The sequence below is a fragment of the Lathyrus oleraceus genome, chromosome 2 (genome assembly GCF_024323335.1).
Source record: "Lathyrus oleraceus cultivar Zhongwan6 chromosome 2, CAAS_Psat_ZW6_1.0, whole genome shotgun sequence".
In the NCBI taxonomy this organism is placed as follows: domain Eukaryota; kingdom Viridiplantae; phylum Streptophyta; class Magnoliopsida; order Fabales; family Fabaceae; genus Lathyrus; species Lathyrus oleraceus.
Genome location: NC_066580.1, coordinates 1,531,016 through 1,553,195, shown reverse-complemented (window position 1 = coordinate 1,553,195; position 22,180 = coordinate 1,531,016). Strand labels below are relative to the sequence as shown.

The 22,180-nt window shown below is 35.5% G+C and overlaps 1 protein-coding gene across 2 annotated transcripts; it reads right to left on the bottom strand.

Annotated features, from left to right (window-relative positions):
* Positions 1-12,853: 12,853 nt before the first annotated feature.
* On the bottom strand, positions 12,854-21,823 carry LOC127117457 (serine/threonine-protein kinase BSK1). Of its 2 annotated transcripts, none has more exons than XM_051047477.1 (8): positions 21,231-21,823; positions 20,985-21,118; positions 20,598-20,703; positions 20,423-20,508; positions 18,027-18,215; positions 13,729-13,893; positions 13,534-13,647; positions 12,854-13,441 (listed from the first exon to the last, which is right to left on the bottom strand). In XM_051047477.1, the coding sequence occupies exons 1-8, from the start codon at positions 21,715-21,717 to the stop codon at positions 13,187-13,189; spliced, it is 1,536 nt and encodes a 511-aa protein (XP_050903434.1). In that variant the 5' UTR covers positions 21,718-21,823; the 3' UTR covers positions 12,854-13,186. The 2 variants fall into 2 exon arrangements, with proteins under 2 accessions (XP_050903434.1, XP_050903435.1); XM_051047478.1 differs by having other exon boundaries at positions 18,027-18,197.
* Between the last annotated feature and the right edge of the window lie 357 nt (positions 21,824-22,180).

Below are 22,180 nucleotides of genomic sequence, written 5' to 3'. Positions count from 1 at the left end.
TATCAAGCAAATATACAACGTATGTGCTCAAGACAACAAGGCGGTAAGAGGACCAAGATCTCAGATGCAATAATTATTAAAGCTTTTAGAGATGATGGTTATGTTTCTAGGTACATAATCTGTGAGGATAAATTCATCATTTGAGATATATTTTGGAGTAATCTCAATTCTATCAAGTTGTTTAACATATTTCCCATATTACTCATAATTGATTCAACATACAAAACAAATAAGTACAAACTTCCACTATTGGAAATTGTTGGTGTTACTTCTACGAAGATGACTTTTTCAGTCGAATTTGCATTTTGGAATCCCAAAAAGAGGACAATGTTACATAAGTTTTGGAAATGTGTAAGATTGTGTTGAAGGATCAATAAAACATGCCACAAGTAATAATCATCGATCGCAACACCACACTAATGAATTTTGTTGCAACTTTGTTTCCTACATCGCCTGCATTACTTTATATGTATCACATAATCAAAAATGTGAGTAGTCAAGTAAAACCTGCGGTTGACGCGAAACAAGTCAAAGGTAAAGATGAAAAAATGGTTAAACCTAGTGATGTGGTGGAAAATATAATGGATGCATGGAATGCTATAGTAAATTCTTCATGAATGAATTATATGATGAATCTGTACTACATTTCAAAAGTGTGTGTATGCGCGTGATATATCTAGATTTGCTTAAATATGTTGAGGGCACTATTTTGGATCAGGTTAAAGAGAATATTATTTGTGCAAAGACTGATCAGGTTCAATACTTTGGCAATACAACAACTAACATAGTTGAATTTATACTTATTTTTATTGAAATTTTTTTACACTATATTTTTATTATAATCATTATAATTAAGTATTGAATGTTATCAATACACTAAAGTATCTATAATTTTATATCAAATAGAACCATACACCACCCTTTAAAAAATAGAAACATACAATCCAATTTTATAATAACATGAATCTTCAACTTTGAAGAGAATAAAACATTAACGTGTAGTTTAAAATATCTGATGTAATAACAAATGTCGCAATCCAACTCAAATTCATAATAGTATAAATGAAATAGTGTTGGACAATTCATCAAAACACATAAATGTTTGATATAACTCGTCGTTCGTGCATTGAAATTCAATCTAAAAACGCGGATTATGGGTTTGTATGGGGGTAATAGTTTGATCTTTAGGATAAGGGATTATGACACGGAGGAGAGTGACACTTTTTAAGAGTATTATAAAGACCCCCCCTGCATGTCAAATACTTTGAATCAATTGAAAATATTAAGTTTGGTTAAAGTGGTTATACGAGCAAGTTCCATGATTTTCCTCTCTAATCTCCAATATTCTTTGTTTGCTATTTTAATTAAACCCGGCCATGAGAAACCAAGGTTACCTTTAAATGGTTAATCAATCTAATGAAATAAACAATGATAATGTTATAAGGTTACATCATTTTGTTGTAATAGCCGGTTTAGAAAAGGTCTCAGGAAAGACCTGCCGAAAATTTTTGTCTACCGGAAGGTTAGGGTTTATCATGCTCAAATTGAGTATGAAGTCCAAGAAATGCATAATTATTTTGAGGAAGAAGAAAATACTATTTCTTAGACAAGTTGAGGTCATTTATGTTATTCTCCTTTCACACATAAAAAGTAATATTTGATACCATCACTCATTGTTTTGGTTTGACTTAAAAACATGTCTTACTTAGTTGTCTTGCATATCAAGCAACTCATAAGAGAAATAATTTGAAAAAGATGAATTTTATTAAAGGGAATATGAATTAGTAAGTAGTGAAATGCATTCGGAAGAATTAGCGAGTTGTACATTAATCATCTCAAAATTATTTTACTCGATAAAAAAAATAAATCTGTAATTACTCTAAAAATTAGTTAAAATAAAATTAAAATTCATCAAACTCATCGATTTATTTAAAATTAAAGATGAACTCAACTAATCCATTTAATGTTATAGATGAATATAATATGCTCAACATATTTTTAAAGTTTAATAAATTATTTTTATTGTTTAATTTTTGTTTAACTAAGGTTTAGATTCTCCTACTTTATCTAATTCATGAAATTTATTTCTCTATTTTAAATTCAAACAATATTTGTTTTGATAAATAATAATACTATAATAGTATAAACTAATACTTACTCTCTAGTGAATCCTATTCAGATATTCACTAGTAGTCCATATATAATCAACAAAAGTATTAAAATATAAATATTCATAAATCCCCTACCATGGAAACATCCAGGGCGGGTCCTGTGCAAGTGCAGCAAGTGCACAGGAACCCAAATTTGATTTTTTTTACAAAAATAACCCTGTTTTTCGAGAAAATTCCCAAAATAATCCTGGTTTAAAAAAAAAACTCAAAGTACCCCACTTTTAGAAGGAGGCGCCAATCCAATTGGCGACTCCTCTTAAAAATTGAATGGAGGCGCCAATTGGATTGGCTAGGGCATATGGTGCAGCCAATCCAACGCCCATGTGTATCACTTGAGAGGAGACGGCAATTGGATTGACGCCTCAGTGTAAAATGCAATTTTTTTTTGCTAAATGGTCTACGTGATACATAATTTTGAAATAGGACCAATTAATATTAATAAAAAATTTCATTTACACAAAAAAGCCTAATGGTGATGACCGGGATCACCTAACCGACCTCCGGTCCCACATCCCCTATCTACCCTAACTCGTGGCCCTAACCCACGTTGATGATTCACTACTAGTGTTTGAGCATCTGAGGGGCCAGGAGCGTCACTACCAACTACAGGAGATGGCCTGTTGAGATAGTCAGAGAAATCGGCATAGTCTTCAATATGCATCGAGGGTGTATCGTCGTAGCTGAGTTCATGATCCATGCCAGAGTAGTTGGGTTGTGTTTGACTCATTGGTGGGCGACCGGGACGGTTGAAGAGAGACATGGGTGTGAATGATGCATCGAGGAAAGGTTGGAAAGATTGTTAGGGTGTTTGGTAGAGATAGGGCTGTTGGATGTTTTGGTTTTGTGAGGTTTGGGCTTCTTGGCTATGGTAGAAGGAGGGGAGGTTGGTGTTGAATGATCGTTGAGTGTTCTGGCTAAGGCGGCTTTGGTAGGGTGATGTGTTAGGTATGAAGCGATGTTGGGTCTCAAGTTGATAATCAATTTGTTGGTGGTGGTATGGAGTATGCTCTTGGTATTGGGGTTGGGTGTATGACATGTTTTAGTTGTATGTTTGTGTGTTGGTGGAACGGAAAGTTTGACGGACAGGGGGTTGTGTGTATCCGGTCTGACAATGTTGTTGGGGGTTAGATGTTAAGGTGTCTGGTGTGTAAATTTGTTGGCGTGGGTTGTACAGTTACATATCCTTGGCGATGAACTGAAAACCAACCGATCTGTACCAAGCCATATAAGTACAACTTGGTTTTTCTTCATTTGGCATGACTGCGTCAGTTAAGACATGGTCATGGCGGTGCTTCCATTTGCGACACTCCAATCTTACAAAGCTTTGCCATGGATTGAAGTTCCATTGGTCGTTAACTTTGCGCAAATGCCATTCTCCTAGGCTTGCTGGGGGATCTGGGATGTTTTGGGGCATATCGAACTGCAACTTCACACGATCACTGTTGTGCATCTCCACAGTTATGAATCATATTATTGGTGTGCATGCAGTCCATACGGCCGCGTCTTCAGCGTTGACCTCATGGTCACGATCCAAATTTAGGTATGGACGCCAAATGAACTGAAATGTGAAAGTAACTTGGATTATAATCTTGGCAGAAGAAGTTAACAAATTATAACGAAATAATGAGGTTATTATCCTTACGTCTGTCGATCGAAGGTGATCCAACAGATTACGATACTGAGTAATACAGTGTCTAGGACATCTGTTATAACTCATTCCACGTGCAAACCATCTGCACCAAAAAGGTAAAAATATTAGTTAGAGATAATAATCTGTAAAGAAGTAAGTAAATATATAGCAATTTAAACAACTTACTTTTGTGCATACGGGAATGTGAAAGGGTTGTTGTTGACGGGTGCTAGGGACGGTAGTCTTGACCAACCCCATGCTTGGAGAAAAACAGCACATCCAAAAAAGATAGATGTGTCTTTGTGTGAGTTTTTGCACAAAGAGCTATAGAGATAGGCTAGACAAGCAGATCCCTAATTGTAACTTCCTATTCTATCTACATGTCTCAGTAAAGGTAAATACATAATATGTATACTAGAACCACTACCTTCGGGAAATAAAAAAGAACCAATTAAAAGCATAATGTAACACCTAGTTTTTATTATTCGAGCATCTTCGGTAGAATGCTCATCTAAGGATAAACTGTTATAGTATGACTTAAGGCGTGAAAGGAGTATACCTTGACCTCTTAAGTTATCATCTAACAAATCAGTCTCCAAAAGGTCCATGCAAATTGAATTTGCATAGTTGGTTTTACCATTTACAGCCTTACCTTCAATTGGCAGTCCCAAAAGCATGTAGACGACTTATAACGTCACGGTACACTCACCGGTTGAGAAACAAAATGTGTGTGTCTCAGGACGCCATCTTTCGCATAAAGCAAGAATGAATTTGTTATCTACCGACCAGGATAAAATTTTGCTTATATGACCAAAACCGTCGAGTTCAACATAAGGTTGAATCATCGGGTCCATGTGGACATATTCGTGGACCCGAGTCTGGAACCTTGAAACATCCTATAAAAGAAAGAACAAAAAACTTTACTAAGTTGATATGTTATTAAAAGGGATTCTATTAAAACAAATAACAAAACAATAAAACGCTTACATAAGTTGCTATGTTTGCAACCGTTCCTCTGTGCGATTCGCCCATTGTGAGGATATACATTTTGTCGGGGATGAAAGCGGTTGGTGCAGATGAAACTACAAGAAGTTGTTGCAGATGAAATTGTAGAAGAAGAAGTGAGTGATAATGTGGAAGAAGTGTTGATGGTGTGGATGGATTTATAGGCAAATGAGTTGGAGTATGGAAAATTGTGTTTGCATGTGGTCTCCAAATGAATTGGCGCCCATGTACATTTTGTACATGGTGTCGCCATTCAAATTGGCGCCTCCATAGGGACATGCATGATACACCTAGATCTGATTGCTTGGTTTCGAGGTCTGCATACATGCAAGACAAGGTGTCACCAAATGGATTGGCGACCATGTGCAAGGAATGAAAGGAGACGCCAATTCATTTGGAGTGTGTGTTTGCATGTGTGACACGTGGTTGTCCTCTCTCTTGCATATTGGATATGTCACTTCTGAGTAGCTTGCATCGTTGACATATCATTTCGGACTAACTTGCATGTGCGACACATCACTTCGAACTAGCTTGCATGTGAGACAAATCACTCACCTATTTAAGTGTCTTACTATCAACATCCAAATCTCAACCCACATTCATCTGCCGTAATAAAATAGTTTTCATCTGCACAATGTCATCTTCATCAAAATACAGTGTCAACGTTCACTGCAACGGTGAAACATACGAGTCTGAATTATACGGTTTTTGTTTTCGAAACACCGATACCATTCGACTTACAATCAAGAGAAATGCAACCTTCTTGCATTTAAAAAAAAGAACACAATCATGTATAGGATCGGGTATTATGTCAAACATCACGTATTAAAATCCAATATTTTTTTAGAACAGTCAATGCAAGTTTTTCCCGCTTAAGGTACGGGATGATGAAGATGTTGAATACATGTTTGTTAGTCATGAACATTCAGGTTGCAATTGTATTGAGTTGTATATTACTCTTCAACCATGTATACCATCTCAACAGTCTCAAATAACCAGTTAGGATTAATCTGGTGAATTTGACCCACAATGGTCAGATGACGTCAACCCAGAAGCAGAAGTGAACATCGTTGATGAAGAAGAAGAGGAGACCGAGATACAGGTTGATCACATGCTGAACAACGACATTGAAGATGATGATCAACCACCGCGAATACCTCATAGACATGTCTACAATCCGCCTCAACATATGACAAACATGGATCTGCATGATGATGAAACATCCAACAGTGTTTTCTATAACCTGTATCCATGATCAGAAGGCGAATTAAAGGTGGGAGACATGTTTTGTACCAAAGAAGAATGTGTGCGAGCTATCAAAAAGTTCCACATGAACAACTCTGCTGATTTTACAGTGAAACACACTGATTCGAGAAGGTATGTCATCGAATGTTGTAATATCCTTTGCAAGTTTTGGTTGGCTGTGTCTTACAAAAAGAAAATCGACTATTGGGAGATAACTTCAATAGACCCACCTCACAGCTGCATTGCAACTAACGTTGAACAAGATCACCGTAAACTAAGCGCTGCACTGATATGTCAAGACATTCTGGCGTTGGTTAATAAAGACCCATCAGTGAAGGTGAGTATAATTATATCCCATATCAGAACAACATATAATTATACTCCATCTTACAAGAAAGCCTAGATTGCAAGGACAAAGGCTGTTGAACATGTATTCAGCAACTGGGAGGATTCATACAAAGAATTGCCACGATTTTTATGGGCACTAAAAACATATGTCCCAGGAACTGTGGCAATTATGGAGACATTTCCAGCAATGATGTCAGACGAAACCTATGTTACAGGTAATAGAATCTTTCACCATCTCTTTTGGGAGTTTGACCCATGCATCAAAGGTTTCGCATTCTGCAAACCTATTATTCAAATTGATGACACTTGGTTATACGGAAAATACAAGGGTACTTTGCTTATGGTTGTTGCCCAATACGACAACAACAATGTCTTTCCCATTGCCTTTGCTCTGGTTGAAGGTGAAACAGCTGGTGGATGGGGTTTCTTTCTTCGACATCTCAGAACGCATGTGGCTCCACAAGGCAATCTCTGTTTGATTTCTGATAGACATGCTGCCATTGAGAGTGCCTACAACAACCATGACAACGGATGGCATGATCCTTCTTCTACCCATGTCTATTGTATTAGACATATTGCACAAAACTTCATGCGTGAATAACATACCAGTATAGCAGTGGACAAAGGCATTTGACGGAGGTTGTCGATGGGGCCACATGACAACAAACCTTGTGGAATGCATGAATAGGGTATTCAAAGGAATTAGAAATCTGCCAATAACCGCCTTGGTAAGATCGACCTATTATAGGCTGGCTTCTACGTTCGCAACCATAGGTGAAAGTTGGAGTGCAGTGTTAATGTCTGGGCAAGTATTTAGTGAGTGTTGCATGAAAGTCATGAAAGAGGAGAGCATCAAATCTAGCACACGCGCTGTAACAGTCTTTGACCGTCATAGGCAAAATTTCAACGTCCAGGAAATAATGGACCACAACGAGGGGAGACCAAATTTAGCATATGCTGTTAGACTAAACAGAAGTTGGTGCGACTGTGGAAAATTCCAGGGCTTCCGCATTCCTTGCTCTTATGTCATTGCATCATGCACATATACTCGTCAAGACGCTTACAACCATTTATTTGATGTGTACAAGGTCGTCACCGTCATGAATGTATATAATAAAATCTTCTCGGTACTACCAATGGAGGAATACTGGCCTCCATACGAAGGTGATATAGTTTGGCACAACGACGAGATGCGTAGAAAGAAAAAAGGAAGGCCAAACAACACATGTATCAGGACATAAATGAATCCGATAGATAAAATGATAAGATTATGTAGTATCTGTCGTCAATCAGGACACAACAAGAACAACTGTCCCAATCGAGGAGCATCATCTGGGTCATAAGCTTTTTGTAAGATTGTATTTCTGTAACCTTCAATCATTATATATATCATAAAAGTTTTGTTACAACGAGGTTCACAACAAACATCAGTACAAAATAAGCTAACTGAAAACAGAAATATTTCTAACTGATTACAACAATCATTAATGTCATCTCGACCGAACATCATTTCTCTAGCATCCTTATCAGTTTTCACTCGCACCCAACCAAAGATACTATCGAGTCTCTCAATATTTATATTTTTTTTCTCTTATGGTATTTTCCCATCTAACCAACGAACGTAGTGATGTTCCAGAACAACATCAGCATTTGAGGTTTGTCTCCCGCATAAATCACCTTTCCGTATCGGCGACGAACACCAAACATGATTGTCAAATGATGAAATAAGATGTGGAACAATGATTCACACAACACATCTATTTATAATAAAAAAATTGCATTTTACACTGAGGTGCCAATCCAATTGGCGCATCCTTTGTAAAAATACACATGGGCGCCAATTGGATTGGCTGCACCATGTGCCCTAACCAATCCAATTGGCGCATCCATTCAATTTTTAAGAGGAGTCGCCAATTGAATTGACGCATTCTCCTAAAAGTGGGATACTTTGAGATTTTTTTTAAACCAGGGTTATTTTCGTAAAAAAAAATCCCCAAATTTTGAAAATTTTAATTTTTTTCATAAATATTAATAAAAATAAATAAAATGTTATAAAAACTATAATAATTGAAAAAAATATTATGATTAAAACTCAATACATATAAAAAAATTAAGATTGATCAAAATTTAAAATAATTATAATTGAATTAATTTTTGATTAATACATAATTATTTTTTTGATATATTTTTTTAAATTATTATAATTATATTTTTTTTTTAATTTGGACCCATTTTTGAAATTAGAACGGGGTCTCCGAGATGATTGGACCGGCCCTGGAAACACCTATCACAATGGTTGGAAATGAGAAACCACCACGCTGGTCCAACCGTTGTGAGGTAAGATGTGATTGTATGTATGATACTTTCAACCACGGACGTGTGACCGTGATTGTATCTACATAGTGCGTTACCTACTATAACAATTACTTTAAACAACCGTGGTGATATCCTTTAATGCAACATATTTAACAATGGTTGTGCTAAACAACACCGTTGTGATATATAAACTTGATTTTATTATAAATTATGTGAATGCTTATTTCGCCAATGCTCACTAAACATAAAACTTTCAATCTGCACTAGAACATTATAATATAATAAATTAAATTATATTAGAAGTATAAGTTCACGTTTAATGCTAGACAAGAGTTCTTCAACACCTTATTCGCATTTTATTATTTGACAATAAGAATTTGGTTTAATGATCCTAGTTCTCCAACCCCCACCGCTAGGTTCCAATTAATAATATTGAAAATGATATACAATTCATACTATTCTTTCTTTTTGAATCTCATTGATTCATTTGTTGCTCCATATATCACAAGAGTTTCTATCTCTCTTTTCCTCTCTCTCCATTCTCATTTGTTTTTCTCATTCTCTCTCAATTATTGTAAAATTGTTTTTTAATGTTATTATCGTGTTAAAGAAAACTATTAAATATCAGAGTCGTGGTATTTCCATCTTCTTGCCATTTCTAAACTTGGTTAATAAAAGAAGCAATGAGAGGAAATAAAGTATTTTCCTTTTTTGAAACGGTAAAATAGCTTTTGATTTATTTGAAAATAAAGTTTGACATTTTGTACATTTAACATGTCTTACTTTAGTTTGTGGTGATCTACTTATTAAAAATATTCAATTTATTTATGTTTAATCAATCCATATATTAAATAACAGCATAATCAACATGTAAATGACAAGTTGTTATAAAATACTCATAAGTACAAAAATACCTCTTTAACAATGGTTTTTAAGTAAGTTTATCGATCACCTGATTTAAGAAGCGACACAATGACAATTATGTAATATTTATAACTTAGTTAAGTCGGGTGCATTTAAAATTGATCTAACAAAGATAAAATAAATATATATATAATTCACATGAAATTACTTAAGTCGCATGTGTTCTCTAATTAACTTAAGAAGTCAATTTATTAAGTTAGGTGTCGTCCAACTGACCTAATGAAGCAGCCTGCACCATATATGGATTTGACACCTTGAAGAAACATTTGATGTACTCGTTCACATAGCTCCAGTCGCTCTCATCTATGGTACTTTGTGCCTCCTCTGGTACCAGATAATTAAGATAATCATCAAATAATGACATCCATATCTCTACATGTCATAGCATGAGGAGCAGAGACAGCAGGGTGTTTGGAAATAGTCTCGGTGTAGTCGAACCTCCGCATGACGTGCTCAGGCAGATGAGGAAATGTTAGATGTGAACCACAAACCAACCATCCCGAGTATAATACTATGTCGCCAAATGGGTGCGTCTCATAGTGATCGACATAGCTATTAAAGTGCATATCGGTTACCAATCGATCAAGATACACTTGAAACAGATTTATCGCATGGTTCTCTATGAGCGAGAGAATGAAGAAGCATGCATCGTATCCTTAGTATAGGTCGGTACACACGACCAGCCAGAGATGCGTGGGAAGTGTGGGAGGATCCAAGCCTGAAAAATGTTGAAACAAACGAATCATCAGTAAAGACCTTGTAAAAATGTAATGAAAATGACACACAAACTCTAAAAGACCAATAAATATTACCGTCAAAAGTGTGATGTTGCATGTCGCCTGATTCATCTTCCACCTACAACCATCTGATAACTTAAATTACAAGTAGAACATACAAGCTTCCCCCTAGTTGTATCATGGATCTGCTCAAAGTCCTCAAAGTATCGTAGATAGACAATATCCACATAAGTGACAATCTTGCCCATAAAAATGACAGTGCCAACCAAATATAACATGTATGCTCTCATAACATACGCTCTATGAAGCCTCACCTGCTCGTCATCACCTCTAGTCTGCTATGCTCTAAGGAGCTCATATGTATATATCTTTTTCATGAATTCAAACATATCACGAGTCCCTATGATTTTTTCCATCTCCCTTAAGGAAGCCTTTGGTTAAACTCCCAGATAATCTACGTCAACTTAAATGCCTCGTCTTTGCTAATCCTCCAATGATCTAAGAGTTCCCCCCTAATCAGAAGATGTAACAGACACGACACATCATCAAGTGTGATAGACATCTCACCAAGTGGTAGATCAAATGATGAGATATGTGTGTGTCATCTCTCCACGAATATATTAAGCATCCCGTGTTTCACCGTAACATAACTAGTCTTGTATAAGTCATTCATCCCAGATATGGACAAAACATCCTGAAACTACTCGTCATTAGGCTGATGCAAGTTGGTAATCTTTCCTCCATGGCTAATGAATTTCAGTGGATCACGGTCCTACAGAAAAATAAATCATCGTCAGAAACTTGTAATATAATAACAATCATAATTTAAAAAGAAAGAATCCAACTAATTTTACCTCTTCGTCCCAAATATGTTTGGAAGTATGATTATGATAAAAAGGAAGCAATGATTACTCTAACGGGCCTCCTCCAATTACTCGGGTGCCTGAATAGGTGGAACTTGTCGCCTACAGGAAGATGGAGGTAGTGATGTGTCACTAGGTGACGTCCGTCTCCTACGGAAAGAAGAAGATGTAGAAGCATGATCCCCAGAAGTCGTCGCCTCCGCATGAACCGGGCTAGAGGGAACAGGAACCTCCAAAACCTGACTTTTTTCCCTCGAGACAGATGCATGTTATGCAATCCTCTTGTGCCATAGTTTGTTGTCTCTATCAGTCATAATGCTTGTAAGCTAACCAGACATGTGTCACACAATTACTACAAGCAACCCTACAAACAAAAAAAGCAAAAAAAAAACACAGATAAATCACGGAGATGCATCTTCGATTTCTGAGAATCCAAACGTTGAAATTTTTTGAAGATACATCTCTAAAATTTCATGCGACTTTCATCTACATCAATGGCAATAATGCAGACCTCCAAACTCCCAAAAATAATGCATTGATCGTTATTTTTAATCATCAAACACGTTTCTCATTATATATAAACTACATTCATACTAAAGCTATATATTTCATAACCTAATCATCAATTTCTACAAATTTATACAAAAATTCAAAAAAGTTTACAAAAATAGAAAACTTACAAATTGTGAATTTACTTCAGTGTTGAATGATCTCTTTGATGTACTTGATGTTGATGGAAGAAGTTTTGAACTTGATTGATTCATTTTGAGGGAATGTGAGTTAAGAAAATTTGAGAAAGGTTTAGAGTTGTTTTTTTAAAGTGAGGATGGAGAAGAAGTTCTAGCGCGTTTTAGAACAAATAGTGTTCAAAATGCATCTCCGTAATATACACGAAGATGATCTCTATAATTTTTCACATTAAGTCAAAATTCTATTGACTCAATATGTGTCCAGAGATGCATCTTCAAAATCTAGAGATATTTTTGTATTTTCACGTGGTGCCCTAATAATATATAAGGTGTATTAAAAAATTCTCTTAATAATTCATATTTGGGCATTTAATAAAACCCATTAGATTAGAATACTCTATTTAAAGAGATTAGTGTTTACTATCCTCTTTTAATGAAGCTTTATCCTCTCGTATGAAGCTTTGAAAGAGAATGCATCTTCAAAAATATTTTCTTGACAGTCATTCCCCTACACATTAGTATCTTTTCTGTAGGGGTAGATTGAGAAACTGCTTGTTTTTTTCCCAAAAGAATCCCAATATTTATAATATCTATTTGTGGTCATTTCATAAGGTGCACCTTTCGACATATCCATCATTATTAAGGTTTCCCACCGAACATTCATACCAAAAACGCAAGAAATGTCAATCCTACATGTGCAGTTCAATGTCAAGGGTCCCACACACAACACTTCATACAATTCATGAGTAAAGTGTTCAATTGGTTTTTGTTAAACTCATCCAACTTTCTTGCAAAACAATACTCCATCCATTCCTTAAAGTCAAAATTTGCTTATAATAAGGAATTTGAGGGAGTATTAACAATGAAAGACTTAGAAAGATTGCATATGTATTGTTATTGCTTTATGTAGATGATGCAAGTCAAATAAAGTAAAAATATTATGAACACAATCGCCTTGACTAGTATAGAGTTAGAATAACCTCAATCTGACAGTAACTCTGTAGGCATCAAACAATAAATTTCATCAACAGTGGAAAAATCACCTTCACAATTTGTAGTGCATAAGCACAGTTTTTCAGGTTATAACTGATTCCTATAAGTTGGTGAAACAAAGTGCATGTGCTATCTACTCCACCAGTGTTGATTGTCTCTCGGCATTTTTTTTAATTCAGGATTCAAACGTTAGTTTTCGCTTCCCAGCTCAACCTTTATACAGAACTTGGCACCCTCGAATTAGCCCCCACTGTATACAATAAAACTATGAACCTCTCGCTCCTCGTTGCCTCTTCTCTTCCAATGCAGCTGCCTCATTTAACATGTCAGCTGCATCCTTGTGCATGTTCAGCTTTGCAAGAGCAACTGACTGAATGTAGAAAGTCGTGGGCCAGTCTGGATAAACGCATTGTGCTTGCATTGCATCTCGTAGAGCAGGATCTGGTTGATCGCATAACAGATAGCATAGACTTCGCCTAGCAAAAACTGTGGGTGAGACCATCGTCCCCACATCAATGAACTGCACATAAGCCAAAGAGTATCAGAATAACCAACAAGTACAGTACTAAGCTACAATCATATTGAGCATGTCAAACAAGTGTTGAATTGCACCTGGGAATAGTTATCAATGGCTGTCTTAAAATCCTTGTCACGGAATGCATAGTCCCCACGTTTCCTTGCCTCGAGCATATCTCTCATCTGTTGAGTCCACTCTTGGAACGACAACTGAACCAATCGAAATTCAAATCTTATAGCATAGCATCAAACTAAAAGTAGTAAATTGAAAACAACTGCATCATCAGTTACCTCATTAGTCCCTTCATCATCTCTGTAGTGTGTTGCAACTAAGATCTGATGTATTGCAGTGAGGTCCATTCTTGAGCAAGCCTCGCCCATTGCGGACAGAGGACGTTGTGGGGTAGATGGAGCTTCCTCTTGCTTCGGAATTCCAAGCATGATGTGAGAACGAACCTAAACCGTGCAAAATAATAACAGTCAACTAGAAGATATTTGCTTTGCGACAACCCAATATGTACATTTAATCACTCATCTATTCTGAAATAAATTCTAAGTCGCGAAGACAGTAGTAATAGTTGCATGCATGACAAATTGACAATAGTATACCAAAAGCATGAAACATTGTTGCTTAGCCGCATCTAATGCTGCATACATAGAAATAGCTTGGTATTTGCATGGAAATGACATTATCTTATATGCACTAGCCTGAGAGCATCTAATTCAGAAGGACTCAACCATTCAACATCCAAATGAAAATGACTCTACAATATAAAAATGCAGTACAATAAACAGCCTCTACATGAATTATTAGAAACTGGTGAAATATAGAATTAGAGTTTAAGGAAAACATGTTATTTAGTTATTAATAAGTGTCTGGACTAAACTGTTTACTGGCGAGGTATCCGTATACTCAAAGAAAAGGTTTCTCGTAAGTCACATGCCACTATTTTAGGATGATATCACATGGTAATATATTTATCCATATGATTCCAAAACAAGTACCAAGCCAACAAACAATGACCAATCCTATGCTAAGTAGACTTCAGAAAAAGTCAGCTAGAACAATACACAACTTATTTAGGCTATTTGAGAACATAGACTGACATATCAAACACGCGCAACCTCTTAATCTGCCATACACAAAACCATTATCATATTGTGTAATCTGAAGTAGAAAAAGTTAATGACCTAAAGATACCGTAATCAGAGTCAAACAAACTTATGCAGACCACTCAAGTTCAACTACATTTTCATCAAAAACATTTGTTATTATTATTCAGCAACAACAACCAAGCCTTATCCCACTAAGTGGGGTAGGACACATGGATCAAATTCCATCATAATGTTCTATCCAATACCATGTTTCTATCCAATTCGTCATGGAATACAAAACAAACCACCACCAAAGCCTTATCCCACTTGGTCCCCTTGGTGAGATTGGCAGATGGATAAAACAACCTCATAATGATCAATTTCAATGGTAGACAGTTTAAATATGAATCTCCTAAACGATTTGACCTGAAATTTTCCTTAGTATTCTTGTAACTCTAATAACTGAACTTTCACCCATTTTGTCTATCCTCCTTATTTGTACTTATTCGTGTATTTCCCACACATGCCCAAATCATCTTCGATAAGAGTCTACCATCTTTCTAAAACAAAGACTACCTAAAGCATGTGTGTCCACTGTAACAATTCTGTATCTGGAACACTAAGCTAACTCTCTTATTGTTTCTTTATCGATCAACAATCAGCCTCATACAAGGCCTTACAGCTTTAGAGGTACTTTTCTTTCAGAAATCACATGTGGGGTATTCTCCATTTTTTCCACCCTACTTTGATCCATGGTTTACATTTCTCTCCATAACCCTATCATTTTGTATGGACTCAATGTACTTGAGCTGTTTGACTTACAACATGTAAACATGGTATGCTTTCAATTTCACGTCTAAGTTAGGGTTTGTATGCCTCCTAGTAGCTGCTATCTAAGCATTCCATATACTCTGTTTTACTTGTACAAAACTGAAGAGCGTGGGCTTCCAAGGCTTGTCTTAATGTCTCTAACATTATTTATTTTTTCTCTCAACTCTCCAACTAGGCTTCTGGAAGAACTTTTGTAGAGCTTATTAGGATTTATCTTATAATACAAAGACTAATATAGATGTTTGCTTAAACTTATTATAATAGTCCACTATTTGTGTATAAACTCAAAAGAGCTTATGCGAATAAATTTCTCAGATCAGCTAATGAATAAATTCTTATATCTACCTATAAGATATTTACAGTTTATTTCAATAAGATTCTTATATAAGCTATGATTTATGAATAACCGCTTGCTTAATTAGATTATTATCCAAATACATCAAAGAAAGGAACATTGGAATATTATTTGCTAAGGAATATTTCTATCAAAGCATATAAAATTCAAGAGGATATAAAATATCATGTGGAAGGAATATACAGAGCGGTTATAAAATATCATGTGGAAGGAATATACTTATTTTTAGTCTCACTTGCAATTTTCAAAGTCAAAGATAGAAATTATACATAAGAGTTAAAGATTATATAAATATTATTAACATTTCTTATAAAATACTAGATGCTGAACTTATTTATAGTCCTATGATTTTATAGTACCAAATGTAGGATAAACAAGAGATAATCAAGCAATACAAAAAAGAAGAAAAGACGATTACAAACAAATGATGATGTCAATTAAGGTGAATATTATTTGTACAAATATTGCAAACAACTCCCCTCAAACTCATGTTGATCTCTGTAGGCAACTAACTTGAATTTAAAAAATTAAAAATAAATAATTTTTTTAAAAAAAGTATCTCTTAAAATTTAGGTTGGCGCTGACCCCACTTAGTGGGAAAAGACTTGTTTGTTGTTGTTATAATTTAGGTTGAGAAACAGATTTCAAGGAGATGAATGCCCACCACTTGTAAACACTTTTACTTGTCATATCTCATCCAACATGGGACTAAAGACAGAACCATCACACCTAACACTAGACATTTCGTAGTGTGACCTGAATGGCCCGACAATAATCAAATTCAGCTCAAATAGTGCGTACAAGGTTCGGGAACACATTCATAGGACATGGTCAAAAGGATCTTGATAAACTCTTATAGCATATTAGAATTTGGGTTGGACCTAACTCAACCCTAAAAAAATAGGCTTGTGATGTGATAGATATCCACCACTTATAAACACTTTTTCAGGTCATATCGTCCAATTTGAGACTCTCAAAAGACAAGGATACAAAGTCGAATTAGCTGGTGGAGACAAGGCATAATGATACAGGGACCAGAGATAGGACAGGACAACTGCATCAAGGATAAGGCCTGGACAGCAATTGGGAGAAGAGAGATCAAAGAGAAGCCATATTGCACATCTGGGGGCAGGTCGCATTAGAGCAGTTAGTCATACAAAAAGAAAGGTGGTAACAAAGTTAACTTATGGAAAGACAGACTAAAATGAACCCAATTTGCAGAAAGACCTGCTGGAACAGTAATTTGGACATGCAATGGAACAAGATCTAGAGGCTGGGACTTAATACGGCAGCCATTGCAAATAAGAAACCCAGAAACATAGAATATGGGCCTAGTGATAATCAAGTTCCACGAACACGAACACAATTGAAAGGTAGAAACTATTTTCAAGGTGAATAACAATCTCTGTTCTATACTATATCCAGTTCCATGAACCTCGAGTGATGCAAGTACTAAACTCCTGCTAATGCTTATCACATATGAAAACAAATAAAATATTACAAGGAAATCTAGAAACTAATCCTAGAAGATAATATAAGATGCTATAAATTACTGAGATATGATCAAGATATTATGAGATATTTGTTATCACATACTCAAGACTATCCTCCATCAAACTAAAGCTTTGTTAAAACCACACTTGCAAAAATATAAAATATAATAACCAAGTGATACGAAAGAGTGCCTCGAAAGAGAGATGGTCAGACACCATCTAGAACTGGATATGGGATGAAACAGAGATTGGCCAAATTGCATCACAGATCAAAAGCAGGCCAAATTGCACCCGGTAGCATAGACGGACTAGATTAAATCTAAAATCGGTCCAATCTGTACTAGCTACTATGTAATTAGTTGTATTCCTTACACTTACAAAAAATGCCCCAAATATCTAGGTTACAAAGCTTGATGTAATTTATGAATATTTAGCTAGATTCCATTTTGCATTCAGCAATAAAATGACAAACATTGAAAATTGGAAGACATATAATTTTAAGGGTGTTGCTAACTTGTGCCCTAAAATTACTATAATTAAAAAATTTGAGTTAAATAAAATAATATTTAAAGTTTCAAAAAATTGAATGCACACTTTTCAAAAAAATATTTCTACAAATACTTCATTAACTTGTGCCCTTGAGGCACATGTTAGCATTAGCCTAATTTTAATGCTATACATAAAAAAACTTAAACATCCAAAGTGATGGCTTATTCAAGTGACAGTGGAATATTGGGCAGGCAACAAAGGTTTGTCCGCTAGATAAAGTAAATAATGTGTTTCATTCCATTTTTTATAAGAGAAGGGATACATACTTCGGGTTTAGTGTGCAATGGAGCAAGTGTTGTGACCAAATCCTTTGTATTAGGCCGCTCTCGCGGTTCATATTGCAAACATTTAGAGGCAAGATTGACCACCACTGTTGCCTCTTCTGTAGAAAATTTTCCCTCCAAATGAGAATCCATCAAGAGCATGTTGTTTTTACCCTGTATCATATCAAGTGCCTGCAAACAGAATCAGATAATTCCATATGGCACCAATAAAAAACTAATGAATAAATCTGTGTAAGAAAAAACACACCAATGTTAGGATAAAATTTGGAAGTTCCTTGTATCATTATCATCAAGTTCTCAAATCAAATAACGACATGTAGACATTCTTTTAACATTAAATTAAATCACCTTCATTTAGAATATGTTGCTGAATATTAAAGAATTATCCCATGTATTAGTTTGATTTGAGAACTTGATGGCAATGATATGAGAAACGTGATGTAAACTTGTCTTTGATGTTAAACTTCAACATATATCATAGTAATTGCAGCTTCAAATGTTATTAGGGGAAATTGCACTCACCTCCTTGAATAATGCTTAAATAACACACACACACAAACACACACCCTTCTCATTTATTTATAAAAAGCACTCACCACAGCACCCTTATTTGTCAGCACTCTCTCTCTTAGGATCTTGGATGAGTCTAACTCTCAACCCTTACAAAACCGGATTGTAAGGCGAGGGGAGGACTGTCCGCCATTTATAAATTCACTTTTATGTCATATTTCATCCAGTGTTGTCGATGGCAGATGGCGGTTCATGGCAGAAGAGCCAAAATCCCGCCATACCAGTCACTTTGCGGCGCCGTTATAGCGGATTATGGCGAAAAAACCCGCAATATCGGCCAATATTTACCATTGCGGCGAGACAAAAAACTGCCATGTATATCCGCCATAGCAGTCATGGCGCCGCAATTTGATAACACTGAATTCTCATCCAACATAGAACTCTTAACACTTCCCCTCAAGCATGTTTAAATAACACCACACTCTAATTTAACAAAATTGAGGGAAACTGGTGGAAGAGGGATTACACAAAATAGAAGGGGTTTACATGTTATTTAGACATATCTCAGGAGCAAGAGCAATTTCTTGATATTATTAAGTATCAATCTAACCGAAAGGATTCCATACCTCAAATTGTCTCATAAAAAGTCATATTACATGCATTGAACAACATTGTAATATCATTTATGATACATTCATAACTTCAATGCCACAGAGTAAATATGGTTATAAATCATAACAACCAATGACTATAGGCAATGTACAGGAAGTAAGAATTACTACATCCGTCCCTATATGTCCCTATATGTATGACATTCTTGTGAAAAAAAATTCCCTTTTTTATAAGACCCCTTTCAATATGCATTAATTAGTTTTTCACAAAAATGCTCATAATTAAATAGAAAGAATAAAAAAGACCAACTATTTCTCTATCTTAATAATTGAACGATAATTTTGGAAAAATGTTGACTAATTAATCATGTATTTGGCTCCGCGTCCGCAACCCTTAAAACTGCAGCAGAAAACCACGTCGACGAGGAGGCTACACATTGCAGCTTGTGGAAATCATAGTGAAATGCAAGAAAACGTGAGGTGGAGGTGCACAATATATGCTTAATGTAAAAACTATAATAATCTTTTCTTAATCTTTTGACCTGGCCAAGAGGGTCTTCCATATAGGGACAGAGGTAGTACACATTTAAGACACAAAAAGGTTTGAGTTAAAAAACACGGACATTTGCGCTATTTTGAAAAGGGTGTTGAATGGAAAGTCGGTTCAGGGTCGTCTTTAAGGGCGTGCAAGGCAGGCTACCGCACAGGGCCCAAAACTTGTCACAGTAACAAGTTACAGAGTGCCTAAAAAGGGCCTCATAAAATATTTTTCATGGTTAAACCATGACAAAATAGGGCCTCGATTTGTTTTTCCATGGTTAAACTATGATAAACCTACCCAGGGCCTTCGAAAACTTAAGACGACCCTGGCTCTCAGGTAGTTAAGGCGGTTTAGTGAAAGAAAGTGACATTGACTGCTAAATGGGTTTAGATCTCACTTCCAAATTCTAGCTCAAATGAAAAGGACTTTGGCAATGTGCAACATAAAAGCAACCTCAATACTGAAATTCAACGCGACTTGAGAAACAAATTTCACTCTACATATGTTAAGCCCGTGAATTGATTGCAATGAAATTCATTATGTGAAGCTATTTTGCGAAGGTACTACTGCTTGAGCGAAAACTAGTATTTGATATTTAATTTTTCGTGGAGACGAGTTTTAGGCAAAGGGTGTCGGTGGATGAAGTTAATAAGAAAAAGAGCAAACTTGTTTGCAAAAGAGTTGTTAAAGGCGAAGAGCACATAGCAGAAACTTACATGACTGGGAGGGATGTGCTTTCCACTCAGTAGGTCAAGAAGAACAGTTCCAAAGCTGTAAATTACACTTTCAGGGGTAACCCTTCCTGCAATAATAAAGGAAAATACTTAATAGAGTTAACACAATTTGTTTAGTTGTGCGATAAAACAAAGAGCGATAGTATTAGTAAGCAACCATTTCTTAAATATTCAGGAGGTGTATAAGCAAGATTTGTGCTATAACTTTTTCCATCCCTACTGTTCTTCATTAAACCAAAACAAGAAAGACGCGGATCCCCTTCCTGAAACAAACAAACCGATTAAATGCAACACTAAATCCGACACATCTCCTAAACATAATTCAAACCTTCGTCATCATTCATTAATTACCTAATCAATCAACTAATAATTCAAATCAGTACTAAGCATGAAGCAGCAAGAGCAATACTAACAAAAATAAAACAAAAACAAAAACTATTTTAATGATTAGTTATAGTTCATTAATTACCTAATCAATTAACTAAAACTAATCATTAAAATCAATACTAAGCATAAATCAGCAAGAGCAATGAAAAAAAAAAACCTCATCGAAAAGAACGCGATAAGCATTCAAATCATGATACAAAGGACGACCCTCAGAAGTACAATAATGCAAAGCTTGTGCAATATAAAGAGCAACTCTCAACCGCATGGCCCACTCAATCGTCTGATTTTCCCCTGAAAAATCAATCAATTAATTCATTTCAATTCAGTCCTTCATTATTCATTCATCAAATAACTAACCAGCAGCAACAAAAAGAAATTCGGAATAAAATTAAAAATCAATTACAGTGAAAAAGGTGTTTAGCGAGAGTATCATTAGGCATAAACTCAGCAACGAGTAACCTCTCATCACCATCACAACAATAACCGATCAAATTAGCAAGCCTAGCATGACGCAATTTCCCAACACCGGAAGCTTCTTCAACAAACTGCTTCGGATCCGGCCAAGCAGCTTTACTGAACTTCTTAACCGCAATCCACCGCTTCTGATTCTGTAACCTACCTTTGTAAACCAAGTTCGGTGCCTTTTCGCCGCTCTCGGAAACTATATACTCCGAACTGAAATTATTCGTAGCTGATTTCAAGTCGGAAAGTGAAAATTCCGAGAACGTAAACGAAGAAGGATCTGAAAAATCCTTCCCCGTTTCGTTCGAAGTGTTGTTACTGGTATGAAATTGGTGATAGGGTTGTGGTTGTTGTTGTGGTTCTTTTTCTAGAGGATTATTTTCAGTTTCTTTTACTCTTGTGAACAAAGAGGATTGGCAACAACCCATTATTTTTGTTTCTCTCACTATCTCTTGTTGAAACTGACTTCAAATAATATTCAGAGATTATTATTACATATATCATACACCTTGATTGTTTTAATGATATGCTTTGATTTTATTTAGTTGAGTTGAGTTCGAGTTTTTTTGTATTTACTTTTTTTGACTTGGAAAGTGGACCCTACACTTCAATCTTCGTAACTCTGATTGCAGTAATAATAATGATTTCGGAACTTACTTCTACTATTACTCGTGTTATCTCTTTTTTATATGTCAGGTTAATTATTTATCTCCATTTAGTTATTGTTCATCTAGAAGAAAGATAGAAGGGATATATTTATGAGATTTATTAATGTAATTAGTAGTTTTAATATTAACTATTTCATATTATATAAGTAGTTTAAATTTTATTTATTAATTTTTTTATATTTTTTTATTAAATGGTAATTGTTTTAGTAATAATATTTAATAT